General features: G+C 49.3%; 1 protein-coding gene across 2 annotated transcripts; it reads right to left on the bottom strand.

Moving 5' to 3' along the window:
• Window positions 1–5,906: 5,906 nt before the first annotated feature.
• On the bottom strand, window positions 5,907–23,670 carry ATOX1 (antioxidant 1 copper chaperone). 2 transcript variants are annotated; one of them, XR_011471497.1, is made up of 5 exons: window positions 23,565–23,670; window positions 18,085–18,160; window positions 14,742–14,911; window positions 9,670–9,959; window positions 5,907–6,123 (listed from the first exon to the last, which is right to left on the bottom strand). XR_011471497.1 is itself a non-coding variant. In XM_070414557.1 (4 exons), the coding sequence occupies exons 1-3, from the start codon at window positions 23,568–23,570 to the stop codon at window positions 14,787–14,789; spliced, it is 207 nt and encodes a 68-aa protein (XP_070270658.1). In that variant the 5' UTR covers window positions 23,571–23,670; the 3' UTR covers window positions 12,074–12,194; window positions 14,742–14,786. The 2 variants fall into 2 exon arrangements, 1 of the variants encoding a protein (XP_070270658.1); XM_070414557.1 differs by lacking the exons at window positions 5,907–6,123; window positions 9,670–9,959 and adding an exon at window positions 12,074–12,194.
• Between the last annotated feature and the right edge of the window lie 1,760 nt (window positions 23,671–25,430).

Below are 25,430 nucleotides of genomic sequence, written 5' to 3'. Positions count from 1 at the left end.
TTAAGTTGCTGCACTTCGCAGTGACCCAGGTGCATGGCAGTGGCAGTCCGTCCTGGGCTCTGCCTCCAAGGCCCCCTTTTCTCTGACTTTTCAGTGAGCTGATAGCAGCCCACTTCTTCCCTAGAACATTTCTGGGGAGCCAGACAGAGCCCTGCTCAGGCTCCCTCCTGCTGCTTCTACCCAGGCCCTTCCTTTGTTTCACTGTCCCGCTGTAATAAGCATATTCTCAAAATCACCTGGTTTCGCGTTGTGAGATCTTTCCTGAATGATTTGAAGAACTCACACACTGCCCGCAGGCCCCAGGCAGACCCACTCCAAGCCCCGTCTCCTTTCCCTCCTTTCCGGTGACAGGAGGATCTGCCATCCTCATACCAAGCCATGGGGTGCAGTAGTTCCTAGCATAGAGGTTCAAGGGCAGCCTCTGCCATTGCTCTGCCTGGGCTCTGATCCACACCGAGAGACAATGTGGCCTTGGCCAAGTCTAGGCTGCAATTTCCTCATCTGCAAAATGACCAAAAAAGGGAGGAAAAAATGTAACTACTTCTCAGGTTGATTGTGAGGGTGACATGAGATCATGCATGTGATGTTAGCTTAGCCCAGAGCCTGCCACATAGAAAGTGTACATTAAATTCAAGGTATTATAATTAAGGGCAATGGAATGTATCAGGACAAGTGAGCATGTGGCCCAGCCATGCTCTAAGTTGCTGATGACTTCATATAAATCTCTCAGCCTCCCAGGACCCATACTTCCTCCTTTGCAAAATGAAAGGATTGAATCAAAGGTGGGCCCTTCTGTCATAAAGATCTGGGAGGCTCTGGAGAAGTCTGAGCCACTCCCTGCTGAGAAGCAGCCACTGCTTTAAAACCCTGGTTTTCAATGCCTCGGTAAACTACACCTCCTCTGGGGAACTCCCAGCCCGAGAGGGGAGGCTGCTGAGTGACAGAGAGCTTTTCAAGATATTTGGCTGGGGCTGTGCTGACTCAGAGAAAACAATGAGCACAGTTCTCAGTCCCAAAGGTAACTGAAGTCCCCTGCCCGTCCCCAGGGAGACAGGGAGAAAGCCCTCTGAGAGCTCGAGGAAGGCGCAGGGCCCTCATGGCATTCTAGAATGTCAACGCTGGAAAGCTCTGTGGGAGTTTCCCGTTCAGGGATGTGTAAGCCACATTCTGCCAGTGCTTCTGCAGTCCCTCAAACTATAGTATTCATCTTGGTTTGTATGCCTCAAGCTGTATTAATTTTTTAATGGGTTTTTATTGATTTCAGAGAGGAAGGGAGAGGGAGAAAGAGATAGAAACATCAATGATGAGAATCATTGATCAGCTGCCTCCTTCACACCCCCTAATGGGGATCAAGCTGACAACCCTGGCATGTGCCCTAACCTGGAATCAAATCGTGACCTCCCAGTTCATAGGTCAATGCTCACCCACTGAGCCACACCAGCTGGGCTACCCTCAAGCTATATTTCAGACTGTGACCGAAAAGCAGCAACGACACTGACATGGGTCACCCATTACGTTTCAACACACCAGAAACCAAAATCCATTAATGTGTTGTAACAGATTCTGCTGGTTGTCATCAAATCTACCCTTCGCTTTTTCCTTTGCTGTGAATACTGCAGTTGGGTGAGTCCATGGCCACCCAAGTCAAAGACTACATTTCCCAGCCTCACTTGCAGCTAGGCTGTGTAATTAGGTTTTGGCCAATGGGATGTGAGTAAAGGCTGTGAGTGCTGCTTCTAGGGGTTTCCTTAAAGGGAAAGGCTCTGCCCTTCTCATCCCTCTTCTTGCTGGTTCTCAGGTGAACCTGACGGTGGAGCTCAGGCTGCATCTTGGCCTTGGCATTGGAAGTCTCATGTTGAAGGTGGTGGACAAAGGAGAGAAGGGGCCTGGAGTCCTTGATGGTCATTGGGTTCTTACTTTCATTGGGTGCTCTGGACTGCTCGCCCAACACTTCATTCACACGAAAGAAACATACACTTCTATCTTCTCTAAGCAGCTCTTATTTTGGAGTTTCTGCCTTTTGCAGCTAAACTTAATTGACACATTCAGGGGTCTCAGTGATTGACTCCATAATGCATTAGTAATACAATATTTTTATAGTTTACTGAATGATTGTAAGGAAAACGCCTCTTGTAACTGCCACTCGGGTCAGGAAAGAGTTGTACCGCCACCTGGACGCCCTGCGTGTGCCCCGCCTCAATCACAACTGCCCCCTTGCTCCTGAAAATGCCTCCATCCTGACTTTTATGGCAAACACTTCCATGTTAGAATAATGTAATATTACCTTAAAAGCACGTGGGTTAAAGGCCACTTTTATCTCTTTTATAGGGGATGGTGCTTAAGACTGACATCCCCTATCAAACAGTTAGGAAATAACTGAAATAGTCTGACCACCTCATGCTCTAGAGCAGTGGTTCTCAACCTTCTGGCCCTTTAAATACAGTTCCTCATGTTGTGACCCAACCATAAAATTATTTTCGTTGCTACTTCATAACTGTAATGTTGCTACTGTTATGAATCGTAATGTAAATATCTGATATGCAGGATGGTCTTAGGCGACCCCTGTGAAAGGGTCGTTCGACCGCCAAAGGGGTCGCGACCCACAGGTTGAGAACCGCTGCTCTAGAGGAAGAATGTGAGGCTCAGAGAGGGGAGAGGACTTTCTAACATCGATTAGCAGATTAGTGGCAGAGTGAACTAAGACTCAGGTTCTCTCTGACTCTTTAGCATCTCATTTTCTGGTTCTTTCCAGGAGAAGGGACCTTAGAGACAAGGTGCCAGCCTCACCCAATGACTGAAGGATGGGAAAGGCTTGCTCATAGAACCTCTAGTACAGGACATTCCCTCCTCCACCAACAACGGACCTGGCTCTTTCCGCATAGATCTCCTTTTATTTTAAGACTCTTTACTTACTTACTTATTTTATTGATTGATTTTAGAAAGAGAGAGAAACATCCATTTGTTGCTCCATCCATTTATGCATTCATTGGTTGATTCTTGTATGTGCCCTGACTGAGGATCGAACCCCCAACCTTGGGGTACTGGGACGACACTCTAACCAACTGAGCTACCCAGCCAGGGCACATATAGATCTCCTTTTTGAAAATTCATGAGGTACAGTATTAGCATGTTGAAGGGTCTGAGAATTCCCACAGTGAAGCGTTACATTTGATTTTGATGACCTGGCATTTCCCAAACTTTTTTGTCTTTGGGGCCTTGAGTTTCACTAGCAGCATTCTGCATAGAATAGTGTGGCAAGTGACGCTGCAATCCCTTTGACGGATGCAGATGCATGAAGACACAAGCATCATGTATAGAACACGGTAGAAAATCACCCTTCTGGCCCAGGTCGCCCATCTCTCTGGAAAAGTACTGAATTATCCCATCCTCTGTAAAAATCCATTCCTAACAGCCCAAGAAGCAATTGTGGAACTGACCTAAACCTGCCCAGTCTGGGGTGGGTTCTCTGGGGGGCGAGCTGGCTGGGCCCCACAGCCTGGCACTGGGCTTGTTGCACCAAGAGCCCTGGCCAGCCGGCAGCCACCCAGTGTGTGTCTGGGCTTGTTTTTCCTTCCTCTCCCTGCTTCTTTTAGAACATAGCTGAATAGGTCCAGTCTCTCAGCCCTGCTCCCAGCCAACACTGGACCCCTCAAAGTCTGGCCAACTCATCTCCCACCGCCTTGATAAACACCCCCTCCATGCTGGGAACCACAGCACGGGCTGTTTTTCTCCCTCCTGCACCCCAGGAAGCCCTCCCCGGGCCTGGGCTTCCTTCCCAGGCATTGGCTGCCAATCCATTTTAAACTCATCCTCAGCCCAGTCAGTCACCTGAAGAGAAAGAGACTCACAGAAGGCCCCAGATGAAAGGGTCTTTAATCCCGTGGCTTTCTGAGTTTTGTTTTTAGCAGGAAAACCTTATTTTCTAAACAAATGATTCTGCATGATTTGCCAGTTTATAGAATAAATAAGGACATTTCTGGTAGAGTTATTTATTCCAGCAAAACACTGGAAAGAAACTAAATGTCCATCGGTAGGGAACAAGTTTAATACAATTATGGTGAAGTCATACAATGGAATATTATGCAGCCTCCTAAAAGCATGAGGCAATTTCCAACAATAACAACAAAAGTCCTAGCTAAATCCTTACTTTATGTGGGTAATAGCTGGTTAAAAAATATTTTAGGGCAGAGATGAGGATCATGTGACACCTCCTATTCAAACTTGGTTAATGTGCATATAGTCCTTAAACATGGCGACAAACATCCCAGTTCGCCCAGAGCTGAGGGTTTTCCAGCACACAGGACTTTAAGTGAGAAGACTGAGAAAACCCCAGGCAAAGGGATGGGTTGTTCACACTATACTTAACAGAAACAAAGACTTTTTAACAAAAATGTTTTTATTGACTTTAGAGAGGGAGATAGAGAGAAACATAGATGAGAAGCATCAATCAGTTGCCTCCTGCACCCTCCCCCGCTACTGGGAATCGAGCCCAGCAACCCAGGCATGTGCCCCGACTGGGAATCTAACTGGCAACCTCTTGGTGCATGGGGCGACGCTCAACCAACTAAGCCACGGAGGCCAGGGCTATTCCTTTTTATTTCTTTTTCTGTTTTTGAAGACTTTATTTTAGAAAGAATAAAATTACTATTAATTTTAGCTCCCCGTATATTCACACACAGAATTGAACCAGTATGGCTACTATAACTGCAAGGGCAAATCTGTGTGGCACGAAACCATCTCAAGACACAGTAATCAGCAAGAAGGAAAAGGCAGGGTACAGAGTCGTGTGCTAAGCGTGCTCTCACTTTGACAGTTTCTCTCTTTCATTTTTCCTAAAGGTCAGAGCAGGGGACAGTGGGGTTTCATCCATGTAACAAAGTGAAGTTCGTGGCTTCCTGTCTACTTGTGCACCCCATCATAAGAAAATGGCAGACTGATTTGCACCAAGATTTGAAGATATGTTTGCAATGGTCTGACTTAAAATACAGGTTGTTTGGCTGGTGAAAATTTCATTCTGGGGAGCCGGGGGAGGACGTGTCAGAGAGACAAGCAGTCTTGCTCCAGGGAAGCTGGCCCTGGTTAAGCAAGAGAGCCCACATAATTGCCCATTGGAAAAGACACACATGGTGGGTTCAGGTCCAATGACAGAGGACACGGAGTGGTTTCCAGTGAACGTCCTAAATACAGGGTCACGAGGTGGACTCTTCAAAGGAAGGCCTGGGTGTGCAGGCCATACGGGTGGGGATGGTGCATGATTCTTCTCAGTGGAGTGGCTCTTTTAGTATTAAAATTCATGTTTGCAGACTCATCCGGATACGTATGAAACGGGTAATAATCAGTGTCTGTGTGGAGAAGGACCAGGGACCTGAAATAAATGGGATATTTATTTTTCATCGTGTGCTCTTTTGAACTATTGGCAATATTTCCCATGTCTATATAGCAAGTCTGTTTTTCTTATTTATGAAATATTTCAAGCATACAAAGTGAGGATAATAGAGTTAATACCATTGTATCTACCTGCTGGCTTTGACAAATCTTCCCATTTGGCATAGATGGTTGTATCAGAAAAGCCTGCAGTTTCCCACTGTGTCTTTCCCCTTTACTTTCACATAGAACACTTCTGACCCTCCTGCTCACCAGATGTGGGGGGCGGGGGGGTTGCCCACACCAAGGAAACCTGCAGCGCTGGCCAGGCATCCTACACTTTAACTGAACTCTGACACCATTTACCTGGAGATAGAGTCAGACCCCACAGGTTCAGGGCTCGGTTCCACAAGACTCCCCCTACTCAGATGCCAGTCGCAAGTAGAAGGCCCCCAGGTTGCCCACAACTTCTGTCAGACTTGACTACAAGGTTCCCATGAACGTCTCCCCTTTGTATTTGATCATTTGCTAGAACTCATTACTTACGTTTCCCAGTTTATTAAAGGAAATGATAAAGGACACACTTGAACAGCCCGATGAAGAGGTCCACAGGGTGGGGTCTGGGCAGATCCCAAGCACAGGAGCTTCTGTCCCCATAGAGTCGGGGTGCACACCTTCTGGTACATGGATGTGTTCATCAACCCGGAAGATCTCCAAACCCCGATTCTTTCGGATTTTCTACAGAGACAATCATTTCATCTGCAAACAAAGAGAGTTTTAGTTCTTCCTTCCTAATCTGTATACCTTTTCTTTTCTTTTCTTCTTTCTTTTCTTGCCTTATATTAGCAAGTACTTCCAGTTCGATGTTGAAAAGCAGTGGTAAGAGAGGCCATCCTTGTCTTATACCTGATCTTAGTGGGTGGGAAAGCTTCGTGTTTCTCACCATTAAGTATGATGTTACTTTTAGTTTTTTTTTCTGAAAATATTCTCTATCAAGTGAGGATGTTGCCCTCTTTTCCTAGTTTACCAAGAGTTTTAATCATGATTGTGTGATTCTTCTGGTTTAGCTTATGTGATGGATTTCATTAATTTATTTTCAAAGGGTAAACCAGCTTTGCATACCTAGAATGAATCCTACTTGGTTGTGGTATATAATTCTTTTTAAAGATTGTTGGATTTGATTTGCTACTTTTGTTGAGGCTTTTTGCGTGTATGCTCATAAGAGACATTGGTCTGTAGTTTTCTTGTCATGTCTGTCTGTTTTTGATTTGGGGATCATGCTGGCCTCATAGTATGAGTTGGGAAGTATTCCCTCTGCTTCTGTTCTCTGAGATTGTACAGAATTGGAATAATTTCTTCCTTACGTGTTTGGCGGAACAATTAGTTAATTTGGATCAATAAGAGGACCAATCTTGGTAGGAAGGTGCTGGGAGCCTGGATTCCACCATCTGCTCCTCTCTTTCCCCTGAGATACCTGTATGGTTTCCACAGAACATAGTTTGAAATCACTAACGTAGACCACAGATCAACAAAATTTTTCTGTAGATGTCAGGATGGTAAACATTTTAGGCTTCGGGCCACATGGTGTCTTTTCCCCATCAACTGAGCCACTGTAGTGCAGAAGCCGGTCCAGATAACACACGCGTCTGAGATGAAAGTGAGTCCATGAACTATTTAGTGAAAGAAGCCAGTTACAAATATCAATACTAATAGAATAGCTAATGCTTATTGAGACTTCTACGTGCCAGGCACTGGGCCCAATGATTTATGCGCATTATCTGGTTTAATTCTCAGAACCACTCTAAGATATAAATGCAATGATCTCCAACTTACTGGTGGGGAAACAGCAGCGTAGATGGTTTAAATACCTCACCAGTAAGATCTGGAGCGAGGAGCTGAAGCCACGCAGTCTGGCGCCAGAGCCTGAACTTTGAAACGCTAAGCTGCATTGCCTTTTATGTTTACCTATATACACTGCACAAGCCTAAGAAGGACCTGGAAGGACATCCACCGAAAAGTAAAAGGATTTTCTTTCTTATGTGGAGAATGGGGGAGGGGTGATTTAGAAATAAGGTTCTAAAATTGTTTATAATTCTTCTGTATCATCAGAAGTTAGCTACTTCCATTACTAATAATACCAACAAATGAGGTAGGAGGTCTTTTTGAGAGACCTGTCCAGCTCTAACTTCCTAGACTTCCTCTAGCACCTGCCATCTCTGGAGGTATCTGGTCTGAGGAAGAGGTGAGGGTGGGAGGGCCTGAGGGGGTCTCCGGCCAGGAAGGGGAGTTTGGAGATCTTGGCGACTGCAGGTTGCTCCTCCAGCCCTTCCTACCACCTCCCTGGCTTCTCTGGCCTCTCTAATTACTAGGAACCTAGAGAGAATCACAGCTTCTTTTTAGACCAAAAAAAAAAAAATGAAAAAAAGAAAAGAAACCAAACCAAAACAAAAAACACCCAGGAGTTAGACACCCACAAACGGCGGCCTCAGTGAGGGCTGTTTCCAACTTGGGCCCTGGGAGGGGCAGGGACAGCAGAGCAGGGCCTGGCCTGATGTGGGGTGCGGCCTTGCTGAGGGTCCTTTCGCAAAGTGGCAGGGTTCGGAGACACCTTCTCAAACTGTAACATGGAGCGCCGGCCATGCCTGGGCGCAGCCCGTGCTGGTGCTCTGCGCCTGGGAAGCAGGTGCCGTCGGGGAGCAAAGACTGAGTGCCCTGCCCAGGTTCCTCTGTCGGTGACCTGGTGCCCCTGGACTAGTCCGGCTTTTCCATGCTGAGTCGAGAACTGTGTGAGCTGGTCAGTGGGCACCCAGTTTTCTCAGCTCCCACTATCTAAAGGGCCTCGACAAAGAGGCCAGTGATGGGGTGGCTGGTGAGGAGGGTATTTGGGGATTCCTTGTGGCATAGAGCAGAGAGGGAGGTGGGAGGAGAAAGGGAAGGCTGTTTGGCCTCCGAGGAACCACCATGGGGAAGGGCTAGACCAGTGATGGCGAACCTATGACATGCGTGTCAGAGGTGACACGCAAACTCATTTTTTTGGTTGATTTTTCTTTGTTAAATGGCATTTAAATATATAAAATAAATATCAAAAATATAAGTCTTTGTTTTACTATGGTTGCAAAGACCAAAAAATTTCTATATGAGACACGGCACCAGAGTTAAGGTAGGGTTTTTCAAAATGCTGACACGCCGAGCTCAAAAGGTTCGCCATCACTGGGCCAGACGGAAGCCCCGTGTGTCACGACAATCCCAGCCCAGTCGTGAGAAGTACCAGGGAGACAGGGGTGAGTTCAACGCCAGAATTTTCCCTCACAGGGCTGCCCAGGGCTGCAAGCTGCTCCTGGCACTCTCTCAGGAGTGGCGTGCAGGTCGAGACTGAGGGCCACCCGACGGAGGGAGGGGTGTGCACACTGGGCTGGATGACCAGCTAGGTCTTCTCCGTCCCTAAGATCCTGCAGTGATAACGACAGTACCCAGCTGGGCACCCTCCGTGTGCACACATTCTCTCACTTGAGTCTAAGAAGGTCTAGTTGCTATTGTTCCTATTTTACAGTTAAGCAAACAAGACCCTAGGCCAGTGATGGCGAACCTTTTGAGCTCGGCGTGTCAGCATTTTGAAAAACCCTAACTTAACTCTGGTGCCGTGTCACATATAGAAATTTTTTCATCTTTGCAATCATAGTAAAACAAAGATTTATATTTTTGATATTTATTTTATATATTTAAATGCCATTTAACAAAGAAAAATCAACCAAAAAAATGAGTCCGCGTGTCACCTCTGACACGCGTGTCATAGGTTCGCCGTCACTGCCCTAGGCAGTTAAGCAACGTGCCCGAGCTCACACAACTGGTGCACAGCGGGCTGGACTGACCCTCGGCCTGCAGAGCCTGCATTCCTACCCAAGATACAGCCTGCCTCCAGCTGGGCTCTGCAATGCTAAAGGATTAGGGTGCTCGGAGCCCATGATAAGGAGACCCAGGGAGATAATGTTCCTACTCCCAGAGGCTTTGATGTTTTATTTCAAGGCTGCTGTGGGCGGCCATGAGATTTGCAGACCTTCCCCTCTCTCAGGAAGCAGGTTGGAAACTTGTCCACTTAAACTATGTGGCCACAGCCCCTAATGCATTCTAAAAGCGGCTCCGAGGGACACTCCCCAGAAATTACAGACCTGGGTTTTTAAGAGCCTGGCACCAATTAAAGGAGAATGCCACCAGCGGGCCACGTCCCAAACAACAACCGCTCACCCCCCCCCCCCCCCCCCCCACACACACACCCACACGGCGCAGTGCCCAAGGCTCCATTTTTACTTTTCAGTTTGCCAGGGTTGAACGGATCCAGATTTGAATGTTTCGGTTTTCAAACTCGATGTGTGGGATGCCATCATCAAGCATGAGGCACGCGATGGCTCTTAAGTCGAAGTAGTCGCCTGGGCTAGCTATTGTTATGATCCCCATTTTACAGACGAGGAAACCGAGTTGCACAAAGGAACCGGTGACTTTTCCAAGGTGGCATCATTATTAAGCGGTGAAAACAGACTGAATACAGATGTGCTGGCGTCGGAGCAAGGCTTGATGTCGCTGGGCTAGGCCACTGTCTCCTGGGGACCAGACAGGATGGAATGAGATTAATGCGAGGGCTCGAGGGACAAATGTCCCCCAAAGGCAGTTATTGCATGGCCATCCAATACCCCCTCAGTGGCTGTTCTGTGCGCCGAGGGACTAGGCGCCTGCCCTGATCCTTGAAGACGGGAAAGACACGTGGACCAAGAGCTTTGCCACAACACAAGCTGGTGGGACAGGCGCTGTGAGGGCCAAGAGGAGAAATAAATTACTTCCAGTTGTGGAGCGTTTCACGGAGGCCGTGGAATGCAAGGGAGGGAAAGGAATCTGCACATGGAGATAAGGCTGAGGCCGAGGCGGGGAGGCGGGTGGAGGCAATCATTCCACATACAGTGGGGCAGCATGAAAGAAAGGCAGACACCTGGGAGACACAGGAGGGGCGGGAAGGGGGCCGGGTCAGTGCTGGGGGAAGCACACATCTCCCACTCCCACCCCTACCCCTGCCGAAGCGCCCGTCCTGCTGTTCGATCTCATTTGCTCTGTGGACAGCCAGCTGGGCTGCTGGCAGGCGTGGGAGCGGCCCCAGCTCCTCTGGGGCCTCAGCTGGAAATTTGGATTCAAAGAGCCAGAGGAGAGGAGCTCCTCCCAAGACCACTCGCCCCAAGAGGCACCGGTCGCTCAACCCTCAGGCGTTCCCAACGGGCCAGCCAGCCTGAACCAGGTCTCCGGGGGAAGCTGTGAAAATGAAAAAACTCCCCAAGTTCCTGTTCCCAGAGCCTGCAGACACAGACTTCTCCCAGGATGTGTAAGTCCAAAGGACACTGCCATCTCGTGGCCCAGAAACCCAGATACCAGGAAGGCTGGGAAAGGCCCTGTGCCCCCGAGGGACCACACAGCCAGAAATGGCTGGGCCTGAATTTCACAATGGAACCAAAGTGATGCTGGCATACATTTTAGAGTCAAAACCAAGCCTTGTTTCTGGCTGCCAGGGTCCCTGAGGTGCAGGTGCTGTGTATTGTGCAGATAAGGAAACTGCCTCCGGGAGAGATTAGGCGACTGGTCCAAGGTCACACGTGGCCAAGCACAGGGCCAGGTCTTACCCCAGGGTCCTCAGTCTCTGCCCAATAAAGGGTTAATGGTTAAGAGCAGTGATTCTCAACGTGTGGTCCCCAAGACCTTTCAGAAGGTCCAGGAGGTAAAAACCATCTTCATAAGATACCTTTTTCTCTCCTACAATCATACAGTGAAATTTCCACAATCTAAGTGCTGTGCATTGTCCCAATGGCTGATGGGATGTGTGCTCGTGTTCTCTAGTGTTCCAAAAATTCCTGTTTTAATTTCTAATATAACATGGCTCACATATAACCAAAAGCCCTCTGAGACAGTAATTTTTAAGAGTATAAATGGGCCTTAGGATAAAAAAAAGTTTGAGAACTGCTGGTTTAACGAAATATTTCAAAAAATAAAGTTACCCAAACTAAAACAGCCCTGTTTTGATCTAGGTGAACCAACTCTATGCTGTGAGGCACTGATTTTTAGATTGATTGAAATCCTAATTCTTAGGCTGACTGAAATTGTAACTATCATTTCTACAGATTAATGAAAAATACATATGTGAGTAGAGAATGGCTACTGAGTGATTTCTAACGGGCGGGCTCTGCTCTGAGTGATCTACATGTGTCGCTTCATCTCATCTCCAACCACCATCTGCAGGAGATGCTATTATCACATTTTATCCTGGGGACACTGAGGGGACAGATGAGTGGCCCAGCTGAGGAGTTACATGTGCTTGGACTCTGTCCCAGGCAGTCTGACTTCACTGCCTCTTCCCACTTTTTCTGTCTTAAGATTTGACATTCACTTGATACAAGATTTTCAAAATACAGAGTCCAAGGAAGTAGTGAAAAGAAATAAGATCACCAATCTGACCCAACACCTTCACTTTATAAATGACGAAAAGCGAGCGTCAGAGAGGGTGAGTGACTTGTAAAATATCACACAGCAAAGCATCCAGATCCACTGGGTTTCTTACTCCCAGTTAGGAGGTCTCAGAGCTCCAACCCAAGTAAACACTGCAGTTACCTCCTTCATAGCAACGTGTGAGCATCACAGCGCGTAAGCCAGTGACATCAGGACTACATACGAGACAACATCAACAAAAGCAGTTTGACTTTATTGCAGGGAAGCTAGGGAGGGTCTCCGCAGGAACTCCCAACGTTGGGCAGGAGTGCCAGGTTCCAGATCTGTCTGGAAGGCAGGAGAGGATCAGGGTCCTGGAAGAGATGAGACATTAGGTGGGACAAGGGCGCCATCTGCTGTGCACATGGACGCCTTGCAGAAGCAGTAAAGGTTCCCTAAGAGGCGGTTGTGGGAGGGGAGGTGGGAAACCAGGTGCTGGACAAGACCCAAAAGCCCGGTGTCTAGCCCTGTTCACTGCTCCCAATCTGTGGTTTCCAGCTTGACTGGAGCCCGGTAACCTTGCTAAGCCAATCACAGCCCAGGCCTCTTCTGGGGACTCTGGGGGCTGCTGGGACAGCACTCCCTGTCCTGCTTCAACTTACACTGGGAAGGCAATGAACAGCATCCTGGGCAAACGAACCCGCCAAGAGATGATCAAGGGGCTTCATAACCAACAACCATTCTAGCTCTTGTTCCTAAACCTGAAATCAGCCCCTGGGGGCCCCTAAGCAGACTCGTAAGCAGACTCAGACAGATGGGATGCTGCCTGGGTGTGTAGGGTAAAGCGCTTGACTGGCGATTCTCACCCAGTGCCAAAACCCGAATCTGGGGAGCCTTCCTATACTACACACGGTTACTGACCTATGTGCAGGTAAAAGCATATGATGTCTGGAATGTTCTGTGGGACAGTATGGGCGGGGGGAGAGGCCACAGATGAAATAATGGTGGCAGTGACTGGACAATGGTTGGATCTGAGTGATGGGTACATGGGGATTCATTTTTACAACTCTACTTGTAGGTGTGTGACACTTCCTACCATTAAAAAAAAAACAAACCAAAATAAATAAATAAAAACTATGAGCATTACCCAGCCACAGAAAGGAATGCAGTACTGACCCATGCTACGCTTGGATGGATCTTGAAAACATGGCGCTAAGTGTAAGAAACCATACACAAAAGGTCACACATTGCATGATTCCTTTTCCATAAAATGTCCAGAATAGGTGAATCCAGAGGCGGAGAGATTAGTGATTGCCAGGAGATGGGGTGGTGGGAGGGCAGTGGGAGAGATTGCTTAATGGGTACAGGGAATTTTTTCTGGAGTGATGAAAAAACTCTGAATCTAGGGAAAGGTGGTGATTGTACAACATCGTGAATACACTAAATGCTGATGAATGATGCACTTGAAAATGGTTAACTGCGTGTTATGTGAATTTCACCTCAATTTTTAAAAATACTGTGAGAAAAACATTAAGCCGCCAAGCATGGTTTACAACAGGCAGGCCAGGAGGTTCCAATTCATTGTGGGCACTGGGGCTCCCCATGTGTTTGACCAGCTTGGGAAGCTTTTGTCTTCCCTCCCTCCGTCCATCCCTCAGCCCCCTCCACGCCCCCCAACAGAACCCTAGGGATGCAGGGATAATGACGAACACTGGCCCGCAGCACCTGGAGCCGCCAGCCTCTTCGAGAGATTTCACAGTAACCCCTGCCAGGCAGGAAAGCAGAGGAGAGTTGTAGCCCCATTTTTACAGAAGGGAAGGCTGACTCTCGGCACGTAAGCAGAAGTGTCCAAAGTCACGGTGTGCAATGAGGGCGGGGCTGGACTCAGAACCCTGGAATTCTGACCGTCCATCCTGTGCTCATCCTGAATGTGGGTTGTAGCCATGAGCATGTGAGGTCACTCTATGCACAGGACACTGCCCTGGCTCAGATTCCAATGGGCACCTTTAGGAAGGAGGCTGTACTCACGGGGACGGACATGGCCCACCGGTCAGTTGTGGCTGGCCGCCCTACCTGGGAGCTCTCCACGGCCACTGGGGACAATGCCACCAGCCATTACAGATCTCGGATTCAGGACGCCTGACGCCCATCCTACCACTGCCACTCACCTGGATGGGGCTTTAGTCACGCCACTTCCCCTCAGCAGGCCTCATTTTCCTCAGTCACAGGGATGGCAATTACTGCCATTCACGCAGCCCACGCACTACGTGGGGCGTGACACCAGGAGGCTGTGCCGTGAAGGGTTCTGAGGCTGCGGCTGGGCACAGAGGGCATGCTGGATGGACGAGTGCTGTCTGCCCTGGTTCCCTAGGGAAGAGCGCTGGCACAGTGCCTCTTACTGGCCTCCTGGATTTCAGAAAATCAGTGGGAATATCCAGCTTAAACACACAACTCTTCGGCCTCAGTCTACATACCTACCTGGTCAGCACAGAGCACAAGGCCCAGGGCACAGGTGTCATCTCTGATGGACAGTCAGCTTATCAAAGCAGAAAGCACACTGCTGCCCTAACCGGTTTGGCTCAGTGGATAGAGCTTCGGCCTGTGGACTGAAGGGTCCCAGGTTCGATTCCAGTCAAGGGCATGTACCTTGGTTGCGGGCACATCCCCAGTAGGGGGCGTGCAAGAGGCAGCTGATCGATGTTTTTCTCTCATCGATGTTCCTAACTCTCCATCCCTCTCCCTTTCTCTCTGTAAAAAATCAATAAAATATATTGATTGTGAAGTGCATCCATGTCATAAAAGCAGCCCTGGGAGACATCGCACAGGGCAACCTCTACTCACAGGTACTGCTAGGGTTCCCTGGACACGTGACTGGCATTAGATAATGAAGTATTCTGGCGAAGTGCTGGGGCCTCACCCACCTGCTCACTCTGGTCCATCCTGCGGGCCGGGGGCCCAGGCCCTCGCTATTTGGGGCCGATGTAGGTAACAGTCTTCCCTGTTTTCTTCAGCGTTTCCAGCAGAGTGTCCACGTTGTGCTCAGAGTCGATGCAAACCTTCTTGTTGGGCAGGTCGATCTCAAACTCAACTCCTGCAGGAAGAGGAAGAAAGAGTTCAGGCTCTGAAAATCTTATTCACAACCACTCTTCCCCTTTCCTCCAGAGCAGGGGTCGGGAAACTCCCTGTAAGGCTGCAGTTTGCTGATCCCTGCTCTAGACCAGGGCTTCTTTTAAGTGTCTTTTTAACTGCAAAAGTAGTAGAGACAGTCCTGGCTGGTGGGCTCAGTGGTTAGAGCACTGGCCTGGCACCCAAGAGTTGCGGGTTCGATTCCCGGTCAAGGGCATGTACCTCGGTTGCAGGTTCATTACCCCGTCCTAGTCCAGGTGCATGCAGGAGGCAACCAATCAAAATGTCTCTCTCACAGTGCTGCTTCTCTCTCTCCTTCTCTCTCTCTCTCGCTCTCTCTCTCTCTGGCCTCCCCCCCCACCCCCATTCCACTCTCTGAAAATCAATGGAAAAAATATCCTTGGGTGAGGATTAACAACAACAAAGTAATAGAGACACACCATTAAGAAAAAAAAAAGTCAAATATTTCTGAATAAATTTTGCAAGTGTGAGGCCCCTACTGTCTTCTACCTCTAGAGATCACTGCAACCAGTGTGGCACTGTCCCATCTTTCTCTCTGATAGACAAAGGGAAAAAAATGACTTTCCCAAATGGCATCATACTATACAAACAGGTCTTGCTGAATTCACTTCCAATGGCCAGGATATCTTGTAGCACATACACACTTCATTCCTTTCTTGTTGAAAGTAACATATGTCCGTCCGTCCCCCCCCGCCCCCCACTGACCCCTTCTAGCCTGCCCCCTCCCCTCCCTATTTCATTCTTTTTCTTTAAAAAAAAAAAAAATATATATTTTATTGATTTTTTTACAGAGAGGAAGGGAGAGGGATAGAGAGTTAGAAACATCGATGAGAGGGAAGCATCGATCAGCTGCCTCCCGCACACCTCCTACTGGGGATGTGCCTGCAACCAAGGTACATGCCCTTGACAGGAATTGAACCCGGGACCCTTCAGTCCGCAGGCCCACGCTCTATCCACTGAGCCAAACCGGTTAGGGCTCATTCTTTTTCTAACAGCTACACTGTGTCCCATAGTGTGGACGTACCCACGTCTACTCAATCCCCTGCTGAAGGACACTGAGGTTGCTTCCAGTTCCTCACTCTTCCCACAACAATGATATAGTAAACGTAGTTGAACGTATCTTATAAAACCTGTGAAAATATTTCTGTCCCAAGCATTCACAGAATCGAAATCGTGGGGCACCTTCTCGATGATGATTGCTATTGCAAAACTTCCCTCTTCGAGGGCTGTGCCAACTTAAAGCCCCCGAGTGGCACATGGGAGTATGTAGAATGGGTCTTGTTGAGACAACAAGGGGAGGGCCCTTGACAGGTTCTAGGTGTGGCTTCTCCACTGACTTGCTGGGTCCTGCCCAGTATAGGCCTCAGTTTCCCCCTCTGTACTGAAGGAGCTGGGTTGGCCAGCCGCTATGGTCTTTCCAAGTTCAAGTATGCTATTCGTCTGTGATTCCTCAGGGTCCCAACCAACTTGAAAACCTTCGGACCCACCTCAAGAGGCCGCACAAATGAGGGAAAGTAGTGAAAGGTGGGGAGAAACCTGCCCAAATTCAAGAGCAGACCCCCAAGTCTCTGTCAACAGGCCTTATCAATCACATGGCACAAGGTTTAGTGCCTGAATTTGTACCTAATGAGACCTGGGGTGGGTGGGTGGGTGCTATAATGTATCGGTGCTGCACTCTGGGCTTTTGTCTTTTGGTTCAGAAGTGCCTCCCTCCTCTCTGGAATGAATGTTTTGGTGTAATAGAGCTGGAAGGAGCCCTGGGGCCATCTAACACAGTGGATTTCAAATTGTGTTCCTTGCCGCCCCGGTTCCTGGCCAGGTGTCCTCATGTCCACAGTGGCCCCCTCATCTCATCCAGACTGTGCCACTCTGTATATGAGGTGTTTCTGAGCAGACGCTCACTCAGGGAATCCACAGCAAAAGCAGACACAGGCTGACATTCCCATGTTACAGCCGGGAAACTCAGGCCAGGGGGAGAAGAGGCCGGTCAGGTGACAAGTCAGCAGCTAGGTTCTTTCCACCGTTTCTTTCAAAATAGAAGATTCTGGTTACTTGACGAGAAACCAGCCAGTGACTCACTGTGGGAATCTGGGCAAGTCACTTCCCCTGGGGGCACTGGTGTCAACATCCCCGTTCCACAGGTGGAAGCACCGCGCAGAGGGCCTGCTGGAAGTGCTGCCCAGAGCACATCCACGCGGAAGCCCTTTGGAAATGGGGTGTTATCATCATCTAGGGTTTTAAAAGTGAAAATCTTGGAAGACCGACTGCCCCAGCACTACCAGAATTCTGTTCGCAGCTCCGTCATTACTTCATGGAGCCCCAGGGCCAGCCCTCAGCCCTCTCTGGGCCTCAGTTTCCCCAGCTGAGAGTTGAGGGAGCTGAATGAGAATAAAGGTTTTCTAAATGTATCCAAAAGAGGAGCTTTAGGAGTTCTACACATGACTGATTCGAAGTTTATTTTTTAAATTGTTGCAATTTTAAAAGTCTTAATAGAAAAGGACACTCAAATGTGTCATATAACCAAAGTGATCCCAGTGGAGATCACCAACATACTAACTAGTACTGACAGGGCTCTGGAGCTGGACAGCAAGGCCAAATCCCAGCTCTGCCACTTACTGGCTACCGGCTGTGTGATCCCAGGGAAGTTACCCAACCTCTCTGAACTTCAGTTCCCTCCTGCTATAACAGAGATAGTGTAAGAAGCTACCTAGCCCCAGCCGGTTTGGCTCAGTGGATAGAGCATTGATTCCGGTCAAGGGCATGTACCTGGGTTGCAGGCTTGATCCCCGTGCAGGAGTCAACTAATCCATGTGTTTCTCTCTCTTTTTGTCTCTCCCCCTCCCTTCCACTCTCTCTAAAAAATCAATGGAAAAATATCCTTGGGTGAGGATTAACCAAATAAAAAAAGAAGCTCCTTAAATGGTGGTGAGGATGAAATGAAAGCCAGTAAGCAGAGTACCTGGCACATGCTAAGCACTCAGTACATCTTAGTTGTACTGTTATTATCTATCAGCTTCAACCCCAGCTTCTCCTGCTCCATGTCTGCATGCATTTGAACACAATATGAAGTTTATCGGCCTCCCCCACCTCACCCCCAACCGAGGGCCGCTCACTCACCTCCTAGCTTGTTGAGGACCCGAGCGGCTGCGTTAGAGCAGCCTTCACAAGTCATGTCTACAAAGAACTCGTGCTTCTGAAATAAACAAAGGGGACCATGAGCCAAGACCTGCAGGGAGACCCACATACCCCACCAGCATGCAGGCCCATTCACGGGCCAAGACACGGGGCAAGGTCTGGCTGTCATCAGACTCACCCATCGCCTGTTTCTGGGCCCCCCACTCTTCAAAATGGAGTAACTAAGGATTTCTGTATCTCACAGGCTGCTGCACTGAGTGAGATAATCCCTACAACTCCTTTAGCAGTGCCTGGCACTCAATGAGTTCAATCAGCTGGGAAGCCAGTTTAAAGTGTCGGTTTCTGCCCGAGCTGGTTTGGCTCAGAGGATAGAGTGTTGGCCTGCAGACTGAAGGGTCCTGGGTTCAATTCCAATCAAGGGCACATGCCCCGGTTGCAGGCTTGATCCCCAGTAGGGGGTGTGCAGGAGGCAGCTGATCAATGGTTCTCTCTTCATCATTGATGTTTCTATCTCTCTCTCCCTCTCTTCCTCTCTGAAATCAATAAAAAAATATATATTTTTAAAAAGTGTTGGTTTCTAGTCTCACCTTCAAAACCCTGATTCTTGAACTAGGGGGCCATCTCAGGCCCATCGACTCTGACATGGGTGGACGCCTATCCTCGGAGCCATGCTGGTCTGGTGGTCTTATTTATGCATCGAAGATCACCTGCATTAGAATCACCAGGGAGCTTGCAAAGACTGTAGGTTCTAATCAGCAAGTGTAGGCTGGGGTGTCTACAAGGACTAGGAAGCTCCCCTGGTGATTCTGATATACAGTGAACACTGCTCTCATCCAAATGCCTCATTCTCAGAGGCAGCCCCTAAAGCCTGGGGAGTGGATTTGCATGGGCTCCCAGTGAGTCGGAGGGCAGACCAAGGAGGGAACCCCGGCTCCTGGCTGCTTCATGAAGGCCCGACACCCACAGTCTCCACGATATCCAACACACTGAGCTTCCAGAAGACAGAGACTTCGTCCACTTCACTGCTGCATCCCCAACACAGGCACTGCTCGGAGATATTGCAAGTTTGACTCCAGACCACCACAGTATGGCGGGTGTCGCAATAAAGCAAGTTGTGATCTTTGCCTGGAAAGGCAGCTGGTCACCTTATTTTACTCAGAAGGAAACTGAGATTCCCAGGGGTTAGACTGCCCACAGCAGTGGTTCTCAACCTTCCTAATGCCTCGACCTTTTAATACAGTTCCTCATGTTGTGGTGACCCCCAATTTCATTGTTACAAATTGAACATAATTAAAGCATAGTGATTAATCACAAAAACAATATTGTTGGGGTCCAATCCCAGCGGGTCCAGGGATCCCCAAAGGTGTGGACGGAGTCGGCGATGTAGGAATGACATGGAGACAGCATTCAGTTGATCAGCAGCCCAGCCAGGATCTCTAGCCAAGTTCTGGTTAGGATCTCCAGCCAAGTTCTGGTCAGGATCTCCAGCCAAGTTCTGGTCGCCAGGTTCTGTTGCCATGTTCTCTCTCTAGGTTCTCCAGCCAGGTTCTCCTGCCATGTTCTGTCTAGGTTCTCCTGCCATGTTCTGTCTAGGTTCTCCAGCCAAGTTCTGTAGCCAGGTTCTGTTCAGGATCTTTTGCCATGTTCTCTCCCTAGGTTCTCTCTGTAGGTTCTGTGTTCTGTTGTCTTGTTACATCTGTATTTATACTAGTTGATTTTAATCCTATCAATTTCTATTCCAAAGGCTAGGGCGTTTCTTATCTCCATTCCAGGCAATAAAGATTATGTAGCTTAGGCGTGATTGTTCGTAGTTAAAGTGATTAACTACCCGCCTGGCACTTAGTTAAGGGCTTTTATTCCCTCCCTAACTTCAGGGGAAAATCCCTACCTGGGGAAACAACCTTTCTCGGAGAGGTGACCTTGGTTAAAACACATAGCGACAAGAAGGGGAGCAAACATATTAAGAACAGTATGCCATATACGGCAGATCCCTTGAAACATATGCTGTGCAGATGTTTCTTCCCTGCAGCGACTGTGTCAAGCAGCAAGGATGGACCGGCTCCCGGCACAATATGTAATTATATATGTGTTTTCCGATGGTCTTAGGCGACCCACAGGTTGAGAACCGCTGGCCCACAGTCACGTGGCAAGCATGTGCTGAGGCTGGGATGTGAACCCAGGCTTTCCTGGCTCCAGGGACATCCTGTTGGTTCTGGACCAGCAATCAGCACTGCTACCTACCACTCTCCCCCAGCCCCCCCCCCCCCCCACACACACCCCCTTCCCCTGCAACCCTGACTCTTAGCAGGAGCTCTGGGAGTGGGCACACCTTGTGAGGTAGCATGAGTTTCTGCTGCCCAAGGGTCTAAATCACCAGATATCTGAAGCTTTCTTCTGCAGACCACAGACAGGTCTCCTTTCATCCTCACAGTGCAGCGGCCAGAAGCCAGCAGGAGGCTTCTGGGTGGCAAACATGACAACCCAGTGTTCTCCCCCTCCATTGTGAAGTGCAAAAGTAAATTTGGGGGTGGTGGAAAATCTACTTAATGGGCAGCATATGCCATTCTTCACAGAGAATCCCAAGACCGGCCCACCACTGAACGCTTGACTTTGCGCAGCTCCAGCCCCTCAAAGCCTCTGATCAGTCACCTGAAAATGGGTCCTTTAAAGTCGATGAAAAAAATCCAGTAAGTTGTACAACTCTTTCACAGAATCTCAGAACTGGGAAAGCGGGACTAGAGTGGGGTCACATTGTCCAGCTCCCCTCCCAGAAGGAATTCTTTCTCAACTCTCCAAGACAGTCAGTCTTTGAACACCCCAAATCCTGGGAGTTTACTACTGGTAATACTTGAGTGCCTCCTCTGTGCCAAACATCGTTCTAAGCACCTTCCGGGAATTACACCGTTTAATCATCACAAGAATCCCATGAGTTAATCACTATAATTATCCCTTCCTGACAAATAAGAAAATTGAAGTTCAGAAGTTTGGCCACTCACTCAGTGTGACATAGCTAGTGAGTAGCAGGGCCTACCCCCACCGGACATAGTCTCCAAAGCCTAAACTTAACCCCTGTGGTCCTTGTGTTAAAATGGGGTTTGAAATCTGCCTGCCTGTAGTTCTACCCTACTTGTCCCAAATCTACACAAGAGCTACCATTTCTTGTGGACTAGCTATGTCAGTGGCTGTGCCAACCATTTTAGTGGCATTTTTCCAGTTAACACTAACAACTCTCCTGAGAGGTCAGTTTTTTTTGTTTGTTTTGTGTGTGTTCTTTTAAAAATATATTTTGATTGATTTCAGAGAGGAAGGAGAGGAAGAGAGATAGAAACATCAATGATGAGAGAGAATCATTGATCGGCTGTCTCCTGCACAACCCCCACTGGGGATCAACCCGGGCATGTGCCTTTGACTGGAATAGAACCCTTCAGTCCGCAGGGTGACGCTCTATCTACTGAGCCAAACCAGCTAGGGCCTGGGAGGTCAGTTTTTATTCCCATTTTACAGATGAGGAAATCAAGGCGCAGAGAAGTAAAGCAGCTTAACTGAGATCATCTGATTGACAAGCAGAAGCACAGATTTTCAGAAAGGTTTATGAGATCCCAAGTGCTTGGGAAACCTCTCAGGTGACAGTCCTCCGCCTCCTTCCTTCAGCCGTTCATCTCATGACATGGAACCAAGTGCCCTCCATACCCGTCATCCCTCTGAAGGGTCTTTTGTTTGTCAAAATCCCCAGAAGTGAACACAGAATAGTGATTCCCCGGCTGGCCTTCCTCTCACTGCCACGCCCCTCAGAAACCTGGTGGCCTCCACGATCCCGGTCCCAGGGTGATTAGTGCTGTCCGCTAACATTTGCTCAACTGGGAGGGCTGATCCTGTCAGGCTCTTAGTCCATACTTTGTGTTGTCTGAGGATTTGTCTCAAAGCACCTGCCAAGACCCAAGGGAAATGACACCTGAGATGTTTGTGGCTGGGCCCAGGGGGCCTCTGGCTCACCTGCCGCTTCCCCAAAGCTCGGCTGCTAAGACACGGGGCATCTGTGAGACACCTCTGAGTGCTCGCTGGGGGCAGAGCTGAGAACTAGGCACCATGGGGGGAACTGCTGAACACCACATGACCCAATCAGGATTCCTAGGATGCAACCGGGATCGAAGCTTCCTCCCTGGCCAGCGTGACTACTTCTGTCTGCACATGGCCAGGCCAGAAGAGACTGGGAGTCTGAAGATAAGGGGATTAATGCTGGCTCCATCTGACTCCCAAGATCTTGAGTAAGTTACGGGCTTTGGTGTTTTGTTTTTTGTATTTGCAAAAGGCCTTAATTTCTTTTTTTTTTTTTCCAAATTATAAGAGAAAGTTTATTTAGAAAGTTACAGAGGTAGTAGAAGTGAGCCAGCTGGGCTTCTGAAACAAGTTACAGAAGCAAAAGAAGGGCCCTTGGAGCTTAGGAGAGAAAGGTAGGGGGCCTAGGGGGAGGGGGGATGAAGAAAGGGACGGGAAAGGCAGGGAGTGTGCTCCCGAGAGGGAAAGTGAGCCAAAAGGCCTTAATTTCTTTTTTTTTTTAAAGTTTTAAAAATTGATTTTTAGAGAGAGGAAGGGAGAGGGAGAGAGAGAGAAACATCAATATGAGAGCAATATGTCAATCGGCTGCCTCCTGCAAGCCCCCTACCAGGGATAAGCCCGCGACTGCATGTGCCCTGATCAGTAATGGAACCGGCAATCTTTTGGTGCCAGGGAGTCGCCCAACCCACTGAGACACACCGGCCAGGGCATGATCTTAATTTCTTATCTACAAAATGAGGCCAGGAGCAACCTGAAATATGCGGAAAGACTGAGTGAGCTGCACAGACCAACGAAGACCTGCTCATTCCTTCCCAACTTTGCCACTGAGCAACTGGACTGGGCAGGTCCCTGACCCTCTCTGGGGCTCACGGGTTCAAATTCAGAAAGTGGTAAAAGTACTGGATCCATTCAGTGTCTCCCTGTACAGAGTGGACAGGGAAGGGAAGAAAAACACGGACCTTTGAAAATCTGCCGCGTCCGAAAGGCAATGGCCACCCCGCCCGCCCCTGTTTCCCAGCCAGCTCCCCGGACTGGCGTGTCCAGGTGGGGGGCGCAGGGACCGGGACCCGGACCGGGAACAGGTCCGGCTCGCCACCCACTCCCGGGTGAGTTCGGGCTGCTCTCTTTCCCCGTCTCTGCAGGGAAGGACTGGGCTTGTAATCGCTGGAGGCCTTGCAGTTCAGATGCTTTGCAGCCTGACTTCCACATAAGACCCCTTTCACATTCGATTTCCCGGAGCGGCGCCGAGGCAGGGGCTGGGGGGGTGGGAAGGCGGGCTGGGAAGAGGGGCGCTCGCTCAGGCTGCGCCCGAGCCCTGGAGGAGCAACATCTGGCCAAGCAGCTGTGCAGCAGAGGCGCCAGCCGGGGAGGCGGGCTGCGCGGGGCCGGGGCGGGCGGCCACTTACCGGCATGGCGGTGGGCGGCGGCGGCGACGCTCCTCGGGGTTCCGAACGCTGGCGCTGCTGTGTTTCCGGGCGTGCGCGCCGGGGAGCCGCCCGGCAGGCCAGGCCCCGCCCCCGCCCTCCCCCGGCAGTTAGGCCCCGCCCCCGCCCTCCCCCGGCAGTTAGGCCCCGCCTCCTGCCCCGGCCCCGAGCTGCCCGGCCGCGGTTGGCCGTTCCGCCTCCTTCCGGCGCGCGCGGCCCGGACACCCGGCGCTTCTGAGCGAGGCGGCGAGCGACCTGGGCTGGCCTCCGCCGCCTGCTGGCCTTTCTTAGAAAGCTTGCTTCCTCCCAGGGCTGCGTTAGGGGCTGGAATGCAAGGGCCCCTTAGGGACCAGGACACACCCCGTCCTTCCCATGTGTTCACTCGGTCACTATTATGAGTCCCCAGCTGGCTAGGCATCCACAGTGCAGAAGTGGAAAAGACGCAGCCGAGTAGGGAGCCAAGGAAGCGTGCGTGGTGTTGCAGTGTGAACGGAGTCGTGTCATAGGAGCAGGAAAGGCTAACGCAGACGGAGTGCGCGTGGTGGGGGCACGAGGGGAGCAGGTGGTTCTGGAAGAGGGGAGATTGCGCAGGAGGTGATAGCTGAGCGAAGGGAAGAGTGAGGACACCTTCATCTGGTCTGGGAGGAAGATCCTTCCCTCCACTTTCCAAGGTTCTTTCTGCTGGTCTAATAATTAAGTTGTCATGAGACAGATTAATGGGAGAAAATGACCCCATTTAGTAACGTATCTATGTATGGGAACCCCACACACACACGAGAGAGTCAGAGACCCCATGTCCATGAGCGTTCTGAGATACAACATGATGAATCTATGACATTCTGAGCTAAGGATGAGGTCAAGTACTTGGGGCTTCCATAGGCAAGGAAGGTCATTCTCAGAATGGGAAGAACAGGAAGAAAAAAGAAAAAAAAGCAGAAGTTCAGTAATTAGAAGTTTGCCCTAACATATAGATAGGTCATAGAAAGTTATTTCTGGTTATAAATTATATTATGGGCAAGATCCCTAATTTAAATCCTTCTAGGAAGTGGGGGGTGGGGGCACAGAAGTTTCTCTTGAGTGTAACAGGACTCGGTTGTCTTTAGCAGAAAATAATCTACATATCAAAGAGGCTCATCTTGGGGTAACTCATTATGAGGCCCTACATGATGAAAAGAGATGAGAAATTTGGGAAGGAGGGAGGCAGGCAAAATAGCAAGTACAAACCTTGGAAGACAAGTGTGAGCATGGGTTGAGAGGTGGAGACATTCAGACTGAGAGGCAGAAAATGAAACAACAGCCATGGGTGAAGACAGATGGAGGCAGGTGCTATAGGACACTTCCAGAGAAACAGGCCAACATTTGGAACTTCAGACACACACACACACACCCAAGGTGGTTCTGTCCTTGGAATGTCCAAGGATTCTGCCAAAGGGGCTCAGTCTATGTAGTTTCAAAGAATCCTCCACCAACAGAGTGCATGGAGAGCTTATAAAAACTCAGATTGAGCCCTTGCTGGGCAGCTCAGTTGGTTAGAGCATCATCTCGATATGCCAAGGTTACAGGTGCAATCCCCAGTCAGGGCACATACAAGAATCAACCATTGCCCAACCGGCATGGCTCAGTGGTTGAGTGTCGACCTATGAACCAGGAGGTTATGGCTGGATTCCACGTCAGGGCACATGCTGGGGTTACGGGCTCAAACCCCATTGGGGGGCATGCAAACATCATGGATGTTTCCATCTTTCTCTCCCTCTCTCTTCCTCAATAAAAATATATTTTTTAAAAGTTATTATTTTTAAAAAAGAATCAACCAATGAATAAATATATAGAACAAATCAATCTCTCTCT

The sequence above is a fragment of the Myotis yumanensis genome, unplaced genomic scaffold (assembly GCF_028538775.1).
Source record: "Myotis yumanensis isolate MYYU_CA2020_CCGP unplaced genomic scaffold, mMyoYum1.0.hap1 SCAF_5, whole genome shotgun sequence".
NCBI classification, from domain to species: Eukaryota; Metazoa; Chordata; class Mammalia; order Chiroptera; family Vespertilionidae; genus Myotis; species Myotis yumanensis.
This window is presented reverse-complemented; position numbering and strand designations above follow the sequence as displayed.

Coding starts and splice junctions, on each gene's coding strand:
- ATOX1 (XM_070414557.1), bottom strand. Junction 14,912..18,084: donor GGTCCTCAACAAGCTAGGAG/GTGAGTGAGCGG, acceptor CTCTTCCTGCAG/GAGTTGAGTTTGAGATCGAC.